Genomic DNA, 16,447 nt, shown 5'->3' on the forward strand with positions numbered 1-16,447 from the left:
AAGAGTCGGGTGTTTTACGCCTGGCTTTTGTCCCACCTGCGGGCTTAGCGTCGCGCCTCTTTCTTCTGGCGCCCGGTTGCAGCGGCGCTGACTTTCGCACCTTTTTGTATTTAATTGGGGCAGAGGAGGTTTCGGCCGCTAGGGTCTCTCCCGGATTAGTAGTGCTCCCTAATGGTCCATCTGGACGGCCGTTGGGAGATCCGGAGCCCGTGGGAGTGGTTTGAACCAGCCCGCTTTGGAAGTCCTTCTCTGAGAGAAGGTCGTCTTCCCTTGCTAACATGGCGTCGGCCATGTTGGAAGCTACGGTCCTAGCACACGGAGGGAAAAGGGAAGATGAAGGAGAACAAGAGGAAGGTAGGAGGGGATTCACAATGAAAGGGAAGACGAGGAAGACTCACGATACTTAGAAGACAAGAAGACGGAAAAAATTCCACTGAAATGAGCCTAAAGGAGTCTCTGGCACAGAGCTGTGCGAAGTTGCCTGCTCCACCCGGATAGGCAGGACGGAAACTGGCTTCCTCAGGCTGTTTTCCCGCCAAGGGGCACAGGAAGTCAGAAACTTTAGTCCTGCCTACCCGGATGGAGAAGGAAAACAACCCACAGCTCAGGATGCCCTTGCCTCAGCGGAGAAAATGGGCTGACCTGAACTACCAGTAGCACTTAAGCCTCCTTCCAACACAATGCACGTAACATGTACTGTCAGAAAGTGGTCAGAAAAGAAAAGGTTCAGAGAAGTCTTTGAAACATCAGAACGAGAAAGCATCCCGAAAGCAACACGAAGGGAAAGAACTGAATAGAGCTGGGCAAGTTGGCATTATATGCACTACACTGGCAGGAATTAACTTGAAATTCAAAGGAATGAGAAGGGAGGCACTGAAAGGGCACACATGTTCAAGTGCCACTTCATAAATCTGATTTACTTACAAGGGCTACAATCCCCTACTGACTGAAAATTCAGGTTAAAAAGGTCTTCAGTGCCATTCTGAGTTCCCACGTTCTACAGTTCTCAGCCCACTAAGCGATTTAAGATTCATTAAAAAATAATAACCTGAAGGGTAACTATGCTAATGAGCAGCTAAAACAGTAAAGCAGAAATACAGAGGATATTTTCCTATTAAACTTCCCAAACACACACACACACTCACCACCTAAGAGGAAATAAAACCATTCGGTAATTGATATTTAAAAATCAGCCTATGACACGGCTGCTACATTTCACCTTTCAACTACGAGAACCACAAACATTTTATACACTGGAACTCTATCCTTGACTCGCATATTTATGCTGACATACAGAAAGCACAACAGAGTAAGTCAAGGACAAGGGAAGTAGATTTAGGTTTATTGGGCAGTGATGAATGGTTTAAAAAAAAGTTTCACCCTTGCCAACATAAAGCACAAGTGCTTCTGGAGAAGGCTGACGGGGAACTATGTGTATTCAGCAGCCCTAAATTGTAGACTTCTTGGAAAGTCTATGAGATACCTTTGCTCCCTTCATAATGAAATATGAACTGAGGCTGGGATTGTGACTTCTCAAGGTTAAATACCATCGTTTTCTTCATCGTGCAACTTATTTTATTTATTTATTTCATTTATACCCCGCCTTTCTAACACGACGGGGACTCGAAACGGCTTGCGCTGTTCTCTCCTCCTCCATTTTATCGTCACAACCACCCTGTGAGGTAGATTAGGCTGAGAGCGTGTGATCGACCCAAGGTCACCCAGCAAACTTCCTGACTGCAGCTTTATAAAACTGACTGGTTGTAGCCCAGAAGTGCTGCTGCTTTGCAAAGCAAGTTAGGCGGAGGAGGAGGAAGAGGAAGAAGAGGAAAAAGAATAGTTGGTTTTTATATGCTGACTTTCTCTACCACTTAAGGAAGAATCAAACTGGCTTACAATCACCTTCCCCTCCCCACAACAGATACCCTGTGAGGTAGGTGGGGCTGAGAGAGTGTGACTAGCCCAAGGTCCCCAGCTGGCTTCATGTGTAGGAGTGCGGAAACAAATCCAGTTCACCAGATTAGCCTCCGCCGCTCATGTGGAGGAGTGGGGAATCAAAACCGGTTCTCCAGATCAGACTCCACCGCTCCAAATCACTGCTTTTAACCACTACACCAAGCTAGCTCAAAGCAAGTTTGCATCATGCCGTTGACACTTAGGATGCAGAAGAAGGATAAACAGGAGGGGGGAGGCGAATGGTCAGAGCAGTATGAATGTGACACTTCTGCAGAAGATTACATAATGTGGCCATTTGTCACAGAAATCAGAGACCTAAGGGTTTTGAGCTTTCATTATAAGAGAGAGGATGTATCTGGCTCATATGATTATGGAGATCTCTTAAATTTTTACCCTGTCCTTCCTGCAGGATGCTCTCTTCCTCCACTTTATCCTCACCTCCAACTTGTGAGGTAAGCTAGGCTTAAGGTGGGCATAAATTGGGCCAAGGTCAATCTGTGAGTTTGCAGGTCTCTACAGTCATCGACCAATATGTTAAATCGTTACATCGCACTAGCATGAAAGATTCTGGCTGGCTGGCACTTGCTAAAATCTCAGCGGCCAGAGCAAAGACTAGCAAAAAGTAACAAGAATGACAAAGCAAAATTGTGCAAACTGTGCTTAATTGGTATAATAAATGCAGGCCACAAAAATGTTAGTATTTTAGCACAGATTACATGCATCCATGCAGAGAATAAACACCCGGGATTTCAGCAACAGCGTCTACTACTTCTTCAAGGTAAGGAACATCCTTTGTAAAAGAAAAAAAGAAAAGAAAACTTGCAGACACTCACCTAATTTCAACGCAGAGGGTGTCACCTCGATCTCTCCACCAATCGGCTGAAATGCAGCCAGCTGGGCAGCGACTTCAGTCTCAAAAGCATCCGGGCTATTTCTGTCTGTCAGGCTACCATTTACATCATCAGATTTCAGGTGTGGATCTTGTTCGTCATACACAGCAACCAGCTATGAAAATGAAAGATCACTTCATGAGATTTTCATAGGAAGGCTGGGATCTCCACATGGGAGCATTAAAAAAATCAAACGATGGCATAGAGCTGAAGAACTCCACAGTGTTGTACATGCAATGGGTCTTTTCTGGGTTCTTTCCCACTACAGCCCTCCAACCTTCTGCGCCCTAGACACTGCCCCCTGGATCCAAGAACTCTGTGAACTGGTATGAAATGTAGAATGAGGAAGGGGCTTCATGTAGTAGGCCTAAGGACTTTATACTACACAGTATAAGAGTGAGAGCCCTGACCTGGATGGCCCAGGCTAGCCTGATCTCGTCAGACCTCAGAAGCTAAGCAGGGTCAGCCCTGGTTAGTATTTGGATGGGAGACCACCAAGGAATACCAGGGCTGCTGTGCAGAGGAAGGCACTGGCAAACCACCTCTGTTTGTCTCTTGCCATGAAAACCCCAAAAGGGGTCGCCATAAGTTGGCTGCGACTTGAAGGCACTTTACACACAAACACACATAAGAGTAAGAAGAAAAACCCTGGCCTAGGCAGCTGAAACCCAACAGAAAGGAACAGTCAGTAAAGGGAAATCCAATTTACTATGGGGAAAGTAGCTTAAAAAAAACCCCAGATGTGTGTTTATCAAGCAGAAACAACAAAATGTACAAACCAGCAGTATGACAGAGAATATTGAGAATGTAGCTTAGATCATAGAATATGCCTGTACAAGTTAAAACCACAAATCTTTCTGATTGCCAAGAACACTATCAATTTTGGTACAGAGGAGAAGGAGGAGGAGGCGGAATAAGAGGAAGAGGAAGAAGAAGAAGAATCAAACCGACTTACAATCACCTTCCCTTCCCCACAACAGACACCCTGTGAGGTAGGTGGGGATGAGAGGCTTCTAAAAGAGCTGTGACTAGCCCAAGGTGACTCAGCTGGCTTTGTGTGTAGGAGCGGGGAAACCAACCCGGTTCACCAGATTAGTGTCCACCACTCATGTGGATGAGTGGGGAATCAAACCCGATTCTCCAGATTGATGTGTGTATATCAACATTGCTCAGCAAAAATTCTAGATGAGGTAAAAGTGATGAGCCTTAACATACTGTGGCAATGGGCTACTGTTTGGCCAGTCTTCACACGACTAGTAACCGGTAAGCATCTTCTTTCACACAATTTCCTAGATAACATTTACCAGTATAACAGCACAATTTATTCTGTTATCTGCAGGGATCAATTTGAAAGTCCATCTGGACGTGCAACACATGGTTATCAAATTTATGGAACAGTCTATCAGCCTCTGGACAGTTTCAGATACATTAGAAGCAAATGAACTTCAAATGCAACACATTAAAAAAAATTCAAATCTAAGAATTGCTCTTTTATTTAACAATGTTAATCCAATCCCCACACAGAAATATATTGTTATATGAAGGAAATGCTGGATATGGGGGTGGGGGGAGCAGCCAAAAGTATATTCCAGCACATTTTATTACAAACCTTATGAAGACAGAAAGCTTTTAAAACACTCCACAAGTTGGAGAAGTAGCAGCTGTTTTTGAAGCACATGATGCTGCACCAATACATAGACGCACTGTTGTAAATTGTAGGCAAGGGGAGCCATTGCCAGTCAATGTTAGGACCCTTTATTGGTCTTCCATATGGTAACTCAGGAAGGTAACACAATTCAAATGTACAACCGCTGTAAAAAATGAGTTTGTACAGCTGCAGCATGTGGCTTGCAGTTGGGCAGTTAAGGAAAGTTTCATCACAACACAAGAGGTAAGTAAATTAACCCAACAATTTGAAGTAGGATATTGCTGCTGTACATAAGGAAGGAGGCTGGCTTATATATCAAATAATCAAGGCCATCTTTGTATGAAACACTGCACAGCTCTACATGATTTTCTGCTCCTTGGAGCCTAGGAAGGCTCTAAGGGGAAGCCTCATAATTGCACAACTATCCACTTATTTGGGAAGCCCAAGAAATGTTATATCTATGGTACACACATTTGCAAAGTGTGATCTTTTAGCCCCGTTTCGATGTAAATTTTAAATTCACATTTTAAAATGTGAAACATTTGCAGAAAATATTGCCTCCGCCCCACATGAGCATCTTGAACACAACTTTAAAAACCAGACATTGCAGTGCAAGTTTTCCATGCAAAAGTGAAAGGAAATGCTGTGTCCCTTGAGAACTTTAAACTACTTGGAGAGGTTACAAATTTCCTTTTAGAGAGGATACAGAATAGAAGATTTCTGTACACATCCATCCCACTTTGTTCAAAGTCCTTAAGTAAGGTACCAAAAATAAATTTAGCAGAAAGTCCGGACCCTGTACAGTTGACGTTTCTATCATACCTTGATGCTAAAGTACGGAAGACACTTTACTGTTGGTACGTCTTATTGCCCTGACCTGGATGGCCCAGGCTAGCCTGATCTCCTCAGATCTCAGAAGCTAAGCAGGGTTGGCCCTGGTTAGTACTTGGATGGGAGACCAACAAGGAACACCAGAGTCATGACGTGGAGCCAGGCAATGGCAAACCACCTCTGTTAGTCTCTTGCCCTGAAAACCCTACAGGTTTGCCATAAGTTGGCTATGACTTGACGGCACTTTACACACACACAACTTATTAAGATAACTTGGAACAAGTGGTTGACAAAGATCAGCAACTGTGAGCATGGGCGGGAGAGAACCAAGATCAACAACACAGGTTTGGGTGGACTATTGTGCCATCTCTTTACAGTGTAGTACAATATTACAACTTCGAAATTCTCAACCAGGGACTATAAATTCCACTTCCCTTCATCTTCCCTGCTTGAATCCCCTTCCTTTCTTTCCATTTTCACATTAGCCACAGTGCTGAATTACCCCCCACAGTAACAATAATGCTCAGAAGAAGGCATAGTAAACATGGCTAATGCTGAAACAATAATCCAGGGAGAGTGCACGGATAGCTGGACGAATAAGGGAGCACATTACCGTATATACCCGTGTATAAGCCGACCCGCGTATAAGCCGAGGTGCCTAATTTCTCCCCCAAAATGGGGAAAAATTAGGCACCCGCATATAAGCCGAGGGTCGGCTTATAACCCCTCCCCCCCCCAAGACTTACCTTCTGGGCTCCTGGCGGCGGGGGCGGCAGAGCGCCCTCCCCGCGGCCGCAGCAGGCCTCTGAAGGCCGCTCCCGGCCGGGAGAAGGCGGCGGGGGCAGCGGAGCGCCCTCCCCGCGGCCGCAGAGGGCCTCTAGAGGCCTCTCCCGGCCGGGAGAAGGCGGCGGGGGCGGCGGAGCGCCCTCCCCGCGGCAGGCCTCTGAAGGCCGCTCCCGGCCAGGAGAAGGCGGCGGGGGCGGCGGAGCGCCCTCCCCGCGGCCGCAGAGGGCCTCTAGAGGCCTCTCCCGGCCGGGAGAAGGCGGCGGGGCGGCGGAGAGCCCTCCCCGCGGCCGCAAAGGGCCTCTAGAGGCCTCTCCCGGCCGGGAGAAGGCGGAGCGCCCTCCCCGCGGCCGCAAAGGGCCTCTAGAGGCCTCTCCCGGCCGGGAGAAGGCGGCGGGGGCGGCGGAGCGCCCTCCCCGCGGCCGCAAAGGGCCTCTAGAGGCCTCTCCCAGCCGGGAGAAGGAGGCGGGGGCGGCAGAGTGCCCTCCCCGCGGCCGCAGCAGGCCTCTGAAGGCCGCTCCCGGCCGGGAGAAGGCGGCGGGGGCGGCGGAGAGCCCTCCCCGCGGCCGCAGAGGGCCTCTAGAGGCCTCTCCCGGCCGGGAGAAGGCGGCGGGGGCGGCGGAGAGCCCTCCCCGCGGCCACAAAGGGCCTCTAGAGGCCTCTCCCGGTCGGGAGAAGGCGGAGCGCCCTCCCCGCGGCCGCAAAGGGCCTCTAGAGGCCTCTCCCGGCCGGGAGAAGGCGGCGGGGGCGGCGGAGCGCCCTCCCCGCGGCCGCAAAGGGCCTCTAGAGGCCTCTCCCGGCCAGGAGAAGGCGGCGGGGGCGGCGGAGCGCCCTCCCCGCGGCCGCAGCAGGCCTCTGAAGGCCGCTCCCGGCCGGGAGAAGGTGGCGGGGGCGGCGGAGCGCCCTCCCCGCGGCCGCAGAGGGCCTCTAGAGGCCTCTCCCGGCCGGGAGAAGGCGGCGGGGGCGGCGGAGCGCCCTCCCCGCGGCCGCAAAAGGCCTCTAGAGGCCTCTCTCGGCCGGGAGAAGGCGGCGGGGGTGGCAGAGCGCCCTCCCCGCGGCCGCAGCAGGCCTCTGAAGGCCGCTCCCGGCCGGGAGAAGGCGGCGGGGGCGGCAGAGCGCCCTCCCCGCGGCCGCAGAGGGCCTCTAGAGGCCTCTCCCGGCCGGGAGAAGGCGGCGGGGGCGGCGGAGCGCCCTCCCCGCGGCCGCTGAGGGCCTCTAGAGGCCTCTCCCGGCCGGGAGAAGGCGGCGGGGGCGGCAGAGCGCCCTCCCTGCGGCCGCAGGGGGGCTCTGGAGGCCGCTCCCGGCCTGGAAAAGATGGCGGTGGTAAGTTCCCCCCTCCCTCCTCCCTCCTCCTTCCCCCCTCTACCGTATTGACCCGCATATAAGCCGAGACCCTTTTTTTGGGCTGAAAAACTCGGCTTATACGCGAGTATATACGGTAATGCACTGAGGAACCCTTAACCAAAGGTAATACATTAAGAAATGTTAGATCTTAATCATACCCCATAAGGCAGCTCCTCATATTAAAATGAACAAGGCCTAAAATGATTTTGCCAACACAATCATTTAAAGAAAAACTCTTCTAACTTAAACGAAGAAACAACAGTGTTCAACTTTAACTTTCCTCAGATATTTGTATGAAGCAACAACAAAAGGCTAATGTTCCTATATTACATTAAAATACCGCTGTAACATCTGATCTTCTGTGCCACTTTGAAGATCCATGTCAAAATGATACACTAAGGTGAATAAAATACAACGAAGAGACAAATATTTAAGGGAATCCACTTGCCTTAGGCAAGAAAACAATATGAAAAAAGGAATTCAGTGCAAAGACAGGAGAGGGAAGTGTTCCTAAAGTGTGACATTTTTAGGTCTTCTCCTCATTTATAATTTGGTTGCAAGAAGGGTGTCAGGTTATGTTAGCAGATTTTAGCACCATGTACAGAAAACTATGAAGAATTAGCAAAACCTATATTCTTCCAGTATCCACATGCCTTTGCAACGCAATTCAAATTCTACTTACAAACTACCACTAGGTATGGCAATTGGTTAAAGAAAACAGCAAAAGTATACCAAAGATGGTTTATTATATTTTCTGGCTGCCTAATGCCCCTAGTTTCAGACATGCCAGACACAACTTCCTAGATCAGTGTTACCATTGCACCTTTCCAGCCCTCAATTTCTGTCCCTCCTGATTAGTAAAAACCAGTAAGGATACCATGGGACATATGCAAGATGATTTGATGTTGTGAGAGAAGTAACTGGCTTGGATTTTTCATAAAATGTCCATGGATTTCTGTCCAAGAAGTCTAACTTCCCAGCCTCCCCTAACCACAGCAGCCCAAAATTCTGTTCCTGGGTGATAGGGGACCTTCAGGAATAGGCCAGGCGGGCCACAGGGAGGAAAATTAGCAAAAATCAAATCACCCTTCCTTCCATCTTCAGAAATTCAGGCCGGATCCAGCCCATTGCATGTGTTTTGAAGAATTATTTCTTGATGCATATGTAGTAAAGAGTTATTTCCAGGAGTTCTTGAACACATGCTGGCTTGGCTCACATCCTGAACACATGAACATATGAAGCTGCCTTATACTGAATCAGACCCTTGGTCCATCAAAGTCAGTATTGTCTACTCAGACCGGCAGCGGCTCTCCAGGATCTCAGGCAGAGGTCTTTCACATCACCTACTTGCCTAGTCCCTTTAACTGGAGACACCAGGGATTGAACCTGGGACCTTCTGGATGCCAAGCAGATGCTCTATCACTGAGCCATGGCCCCTCCCCAGACGCTGCACTGCGAGAAGCCAGCGTTGCGCCAGGCTCACCGGTATTGGAAAGGATGGGGGGGGGGGAATGGAAGATGCGGCAGGCCTGGTGGCAGAGATAGGGAGCCATGCCGGGCTCACTGGGGGTGGAGGCAGTGCGGGGAGCCAAAGCTGTCCCGGGCTCACCAGCAGTAGAGGCAATGGTGGGTGGGAGCTGCAGCAGGCTCTCTGGGAGCACCAACAATGGTGGGGGGAGCCACGGCTAAGAGGAAGAAGAGATCCCCCCCCCAGGATCTCGTTTACCCTGTTCCCCAAAATGTTTGTAGCTCTTCTCATTATTATACTACTCCTCTCCACTGCTTTAACCCAAGCCATTAACAAAGATGCTCAACAGCACTAGGCCAGAACTGATCCTTATAGATTGGTTCTGGATACTCTAATTCAGTGTAATTCAATGACTACTGCTGCACATACAGATTTTTATTCACTTCCCTGAGTGTAAATGTTATGGCATTTCTTTTCAAAACCGGTGGATCCTTCAGACTGATTTAAAGAATTTATTAGCCAACATTAAACTAGCATCAGTCTTTTACTACAGCCTGCCAATTTACACTTTTTATACACAAAATACACATCTTTGGAAATAACTAAAAGATTCCAGGAAGCTTAGTATCATTTTGACTGCAGTACAAAAGAATCCATACGACTGAATAGACTTTGCTAATATGGCTAAGATCCAGGCCTTCAGAGCTCTCTTGTACTCAAAGGAAAAACCGGAATAAACCCATACTATGAAAAAGGCTGGCGTCATACAGTCTATTAGTTCAGCTTCAATTAGCAAATATCTCCTCATTTTCAGTATTTATTAAAATACCTTCCTTATAGTAGTTTAATCATGTTTACGGAGCTCTAATTTACACATTTTGGCTGTCCCCAAAGCATCTTGATCGGTTAAACGGGGCTGTACTGTATTTACTCAGATGAAACCAATGCAGCACAGCTACACAATGGTTCTTTTAAAAATCCAAACAGCCACCACCTTAGGGATCTGTTGAAAATGTAATCTGCACACAGCGATTTAAAGGTTTGCTGGGTAAAATAATGCTACTGACAGAACGCAAGAAACAAATATATCCTCTCATCTTTGGAAATGTGTTAGGACAAGTCTGAAATCTAGGCCTGAAGAGTGGACTTATTTCCCCTAGATGCTCACCATAACTCAGCAGAAGACCTTTTTATTCAAATTGGCTTCTGATGGTCAGGAACAGAGCAAGATGGGATATAATTAAAATAACTGGGTGTTCTGTAATTAATGTATGGTTTCATGCACAAAGTGTTCAGAATAAAGTAGACTACAGATCAAATTAAACTGGCAATTACAAGGCAGATAAGTAACAGAAGCCCTTTTAATCGATCGTCTGAACATTCAACACAAAAAAATAGTTAGAGGTAAGAGGCATGCCAACATCACCAAAAACACAGTGTCCCTAACCCCAAAGTGAATACAAATGGGAAGATTTAACAAAGCTTCACAAAATTAGTGAATATAATTAAAACACTGAAGTTTCTGAACTTCGGCAACTAGGATAAAACAAATTATCACCTTCAAGTGGCGAGGTAAACATTGCAGTTCTATTTTAGTATACTTATATAACTGTAACTCAAGGCAATTAGTTGTTTATATTAATTGTGTACATTTTTAAACATTTCATAAGGATTTGTTTTTATTTTGGGAGGGAAAAACTGTGCAACCAAATTAGCATTTTCAATTAGATTAGAATGGAAAGAATCTTGTTAACCTCTTCCTGAGTGTGTGTGTGTGTGTGTATATATATATATGTGTGTGTATATAAAAAACTGTACACACACAAAACTGCACTGATTTCATCCAGCTTAAGTGGAACCAAAGAGCTACTTCTGTTTCTTCCTTGAAGCCTAAGTATTACAGAAGCAGCTTCAGTAAGGAAAAAACATCTGAACCTGCATGCAATTAAAGTCATCAGTTTTCAAGTGCTGCCAGGTTTTTGAAAAAGTCATTTAAAAAGATAAATAGCAAAATATTAAATACATTAAAAAGGGGAAGGGAAGCATAACAGAAATCCTGTTACAATTCCCAGCTTAGCATGTAAGGTCATTGCCGGACCTGTGATGACTTCATGCTAAGTAAGCGTTTGTTTTTGAAAAACCTTTCTAATGCTTTGCTTTCATGGGTCCAAAACTGGCTAATGCCACTATCAAATACAATTTCATATTTGGTTCTTGTAGGTTATCCGGGCTGTGTGATCGTGGTCTTGGTATTTTCTTTCCTAACATTTCGCCAGCAGCTGTGGCAGGCATCTTCAGAGGAGTAACACTGAAGGACAGTGTGTAGGAAGAGTAATATATAGTCAGAAAGGGGTTGGGTTTGAGCTGAATCATTGTCCTGCAAAAAGTATCAAAGGTAATGTGCTAATCATTGTCCTGTAAGTATCAAGATAATGTGCTAATGAGGGTGTGGTATGTTAATATGGAACCATTGTATCCTAAACTGATCTGTTAATGTGTGAAATCCAAAGCTAATCTGCATGGCTATTGTGGACTGTAGTCTTTGTTAGTCTGGAGGTTTTCAGGACAGGAAGCCAAGCCTTATTCATTCTTAAACTCTCTTCTTTTCTGTTAAAGTTGTGCTGATGTTTATGAATTGCAATGGCTTCTCTGTGCAAATCGACAAAATAGTTGGTAGAATTGTCCAGTCTTTCAGTGTCTTGGAATAAGACCCTGTGTCCTGTTTGTGTCCGTCCATGTTAAGCCACTGCTGATTTCTCAGGTTGGCCAAGTCTGCACTATCTTTCATGTTCTTTTATCCTTGTTTGTAGGCTGCATTTTGTGGTCCCGATGTAAACTTGTCCACAACTGCAAGGTATACGATTTACTCCTGCAGAGGTGAGGGTGTCAGACTATTTTGTCAGATTGCACAGAGAAGCCATTGAAATTCATGAGCATCAGCACAACTTTAACAGAAAAGAAGAGAGTTTAAGAATGAATAAGGCTTGGCTTCCTGTCCTGAAAACCTCCAGACTAACAAAGACTACAGTCCACAATATCCATGCAGATTAGCTTTGGATTTCACACATTAACAGATCAGTTTAGGATACAATGGTTCCATATTAACATACCACACCCTCATTAGCACATTATCTTGATACTTACAGGACAATGATTAGCACATTACCTTTGATACTTTTTGCAGGACAATGATTCAGCTCAAACCCAACCCCTTTCTGACTATATATTACTCTTCCTACACACTTGACACTGAGAGACACTGTCCTTCAGTGTTACTCCTCTGAAGATGCCTGCCACAGCTGCTGGCGAAATGTCAGGAAAGAAAATACCAAGACCACGGTCACACAGCCCGGATAATCTACAAGAACCAATGAACTCTGACCGTGAAAGCCTTCGACAATAATTTCATATTTATCATATAACAAATACAGGAACTCCTCAGTACCATGTCAGCTTATACTAATGACACACTGGAAAATGGAAATGGGGAGTCAGCATAGGGCAATTCATTGGTTTAAATCTTCTAAGGGATTGGGTTTAGAAGGTAGTAATTGAGGATTCCAAGTCAGCAGTGTGAGATTTAAACAACAGCATTCCATAGGGTCCTGTGTTATTGTCCATGCTATTAGGTATCTAAGACAACTGAAGATGATTAAAGACTCAATGACTGGGATTAGTATTGGTGAGCTGGTTTGTGGTGGGAACTGGCGAGTAAGCTACCTGATTGTCATTGGTCCAAAACAAGGGGGAGACTCCAAGATGCAATCCAATATATCAGGGATAAAGGCATATGCTCTTTTGTCAGTTGAGTCTGTCAAGCCAGCCTGGTTTAGTCTTTGTCCAGTCTTGGAACCATGAGGGAATATTCAGAGGTGAATCAGAGACTGACCCAACACAAGGAGGGTGGGGGATATTCAGCAGAGTGCAATTTTACTCTAGCTAGCATAAGAACACAAGAAAAGCCCTGCTGGATCAGACCAAGGCCCATCAAGTCCAGCAGTCTATTCACACAGTGGCCAACCAGGTGCTTCTAGGAAGCCCACAAACAAGACGGCTGCAGCAGCACCATCCTGCCTGCAGCTTGATATAATATTTGCTTGGAGTTGCAATTAAATCATCCTTTCTAATCTTTTGTAGCAACTTTTCTTTCTTATGAGGCTATGTTGTCACACTATTTCAGGAGAATACAGAATCCAAACTATTTGCTGCTTCTGCTGCCTACAGGCTACAGGTATTCTTATCAAAACTGGGATCTCAGAGGTTGTTTCTCTTACCTGCAAGTTCCTTGTTATAACTGATGCTGGTTCAGAGGTCAAAATCCCATTAGGCATTTGTACAAAACATGATGTATACACAGCACATAAGATTGGGAAATCATAGTTTGAATTTTAAACACTTGTGTTAAAAACGACATTACTGTTCGATATACATAAATTTCTAATATCAACCATACTCGGGTGGGGGGGTTCTAAAAAGGAAATTGAATTCAGACAATAAACCTTTCAAGACCAGAACCTTATTGTACAATCTCTCTTTTAAATCAAGATTTTAAGATACATGCAACGATAATTGCTAACAGACTGAATTCACTTGATTTAGACCAACTGGGGTTTCTTGGGAATCATAAAGTGGCTTCAAATATTTCAAAAACTGGATGCTATTATTAACCTGATCAAGGAAACTAAACAGGAAGCTGTGGTCCTCTTTCTAGACACAGAAAAAACATTCACTCTTGTCTAGTATCTTTATTTAATGAGAATTTTAGATTATTTTAAAAAGAGAGATTGAAACAGTAGGTTTCATTAATATACCCAAAATCAACTGTTTAGGTCTTAATTGACAGAGCCTTTTCAGAACACTGAGAACTGAACAGAGGTAAAAGAGAGGGAAGTCTCTGATCACAACTGCTCTCTTTACTAAACCACCTGGTATTAAAATATGTAGTAGCCCACGGGATAAAACATGGATCTTTTCAATCAAATATTATGTGCTTGCTTAAGATATGACATTAACTGTCACTGCCCAGAAAAAAACACAAAAGTGGTACTAGATAAAATTTTGCAGAATGGTTGAGTTTTAGTTTAACTGTATTAGATAAAATACAATGGATAACTAAACTGGAAATCCTTGGGAAAATACAAATAAAATACTTCAGAATATGAATAACTGAGGATTTAGGAAATTTTATATTATCCCCAACTTACATCTGCAATCTTCATTGAATACTATGAGACCTATCTCTGAGTAGACCTGAGTCTTTTAATAACCATGGACACCATTTCAAGTGAGAAAGACCATGCAGGGACTCTTTGGTTGAAAACGCATGGTAGCTTTAGCCTCCTTTATTCCCTGTTTCAGCCAGGATTTAGCCAGGATCGAAGTGATTGCAGATAAACCATAGAATCATAGCGTTGGAAGGGACCAGGGTAATCTAGTCCAACCCCCTGCACAATACAGGAAATTCACAACTACCTTCCCACACACAGTGACCAGAAGATGGCCAAGATGTGATAGATAGATAGATAGATAGATAGATAGATAGATAGATAGATAGATAGATAGATAGATAGATAGATAGATAGATAGATAGACAGATAGACAGATAGACACACACACAATTTAAAACATTTCTATGCTGCCTTTCTATCTAAATAGGGTCCCCAAGGCGGCGAACATGAAGGCATTAAAATTAAAACAGCATATGTAAAATATTTAACAATACAGTAAAAACATATGGGCACAGAAACACAACCCAACCAGGGAGGAGGGCCAATTTAAAGATGCACATTTTGCAGAGCTTCTCTGTAACGCTTGGGGAATACTACTGTTAAAAGAAACTGAAGTACTATTACTGGCAGGAAAATGCAAACTATGCAAAAACCTCTTTAAAGCATTCATAATTTAAAGTAGTTCACATTTTCATCACTTCTCCCTAATTTTTTTCCTCTAGACCCTACAGCAACTTTCGTTTCAAGGACTTGCTTAAAACCCCACTGAGATTTTCATTTTTTTCTGTAGCGAGAAAGCAAAAAAATGTACATAGCCAATCAGAGTAAACAGCTGCTGCAACATCTTTCCTTGGAAACTTTCCTATAGGGCTGCCACAGATAGAGAGCATCCACTGTATCTACTTTACTTCAAAGTACTGCAGGGTACAAATATTAAGAGGGTGTTTAACATTAATGCACAACAATCTCCTAAAAACACAACAGATGCAAAGAGACAGCTACAAAGACACCCAAGAACTAAAAACGCTTAATTTTTATTTGAACTGTTAACTACATACAACTCTCACTGTAGAGTAAAACTACACTGTTGGGCCACGCTCACGACGAATAGCACTGAATATTGGCAATATGATGTTTTAACAATTACATACGCTTCTAGAACTGAGACAAAAAGTTAATTCTTTAATGTTTTGACCACATGGAAAGAATTCTATTATCAACAATGAAGAGCTAATGAACCAGCACTGATTACAGTCTCCACTTTAAAAGGAGGCATTCACAAAAAACGATAAACAAAACGCAGCCGAGCTTGGTAGGGATCGCCAGTTGAACCTCACTTATCTATCGCACATCTGCCACACCACATTATCTTACTGTTCAAGCATCAGTTTTGCATTTCAATGCAGGAGCTCCATCAGATTAATGCCCAAGACATTTCAGCTGTGTGGCACATAAAATAAGTGGACGTAGAGGAATATTATGCATGGTCGGTATCATTGACACTAAGCAAAGGAAATGTGATTAGTACCAAATTGCATGTGACAGGGGAATCGGAAAGCTGTCAAACACAATGACATGGGTTCAGTATTTAGAAGGTAGAAGGGGGAAAAGAAAGGAGCTGGCTAGTCTGGCAGAGAGACAGCAATAACACACAGCGGCTATGATAAATTAATTCATTTACTTATGAAAAATTAGAGGCTTCCACACACAGCTCTCATTTATAATCCTGTCAATCAGGCTGAGTAAATAAAAAAGCCTGTAAGACTCAACATATTGCACATAAGCAAATGAGAAAAATAATTTTTGCATTTAATTTAAGACTAATTTTATGAGTTTTTTTTTAAAAAAAACACACAATCACACACATTAGGTTGGGCCTTTTATATCAGTTACTAACACAAAGAAAAGGCACGTCATAATGTTTAGTGTTTAGATGACTATTGCCACTCTCTTTTAAAGACAACAATGCTGTTGAAATTAAACACCTACGTTATTATACAATATGGGGACCACTGAAATGTCTATCCTCCTCAAAATAATGATTACACCACTGATTAGCTGAAATAGGGGCCTGACATTACATCCCAGCACAAGGAATAAAGAGAGCTTATCAATGGTTCTTGTAGGTTATCCGGGCTGTGTGACCGGGTTTCTTGGTATTTTCTTTCCTGACATTTCGCCAGCAGCTGTGGCAGGCATCTTCAGAGGAGTAATACTGAAGGACAGTGTCTCTCAGTGTCAAGTGTGTAGGAAGAGTAATATATAGTCAGAAAGGGGTTGGGTTTGAGCTGAATCATTG

At 44.4% G+C, this 16,447-nt stretch overlaps 1 protein-coding gene across 1 annotated transcript in view; it reads right to left on the bottom strand.

The window, feature by feature from the left end:
- PARD3B (par-3 family cell polarity regulator beta) overlaps positions 1-16,447 on the bottom strand; it is a 578,916-nt gene that overhangs the window by 445,350 nt on the left and 117,119 nt on the right. The window contains exon 3 of the mRNA XM_056861663.1: positions 2,790-2,961. Within this exon, the coding sequence (XP_056717641.1) occupies positions 2,790-2,961 (172 nt within the window). The remainder of the gene's footprint in view (positions 1-2,789; positions 2,962-16,447) is intronic.

Source organism: Euleptes europaea, chromosome 15, assembly GCF_029931775.1.
Source record: "Euleptes europaea isolate rEulEur1 chromosome 15, rEulEur1.hap1, whole genome shotgun sequence".
NCBI classification, from domain to species: domain Eukaryota; kingdom Metazoa; phylum Chordata; class Lepidosauria; order Squamata; family Sphaerodactylidae; genus Euleptes; species Euleptes europaea.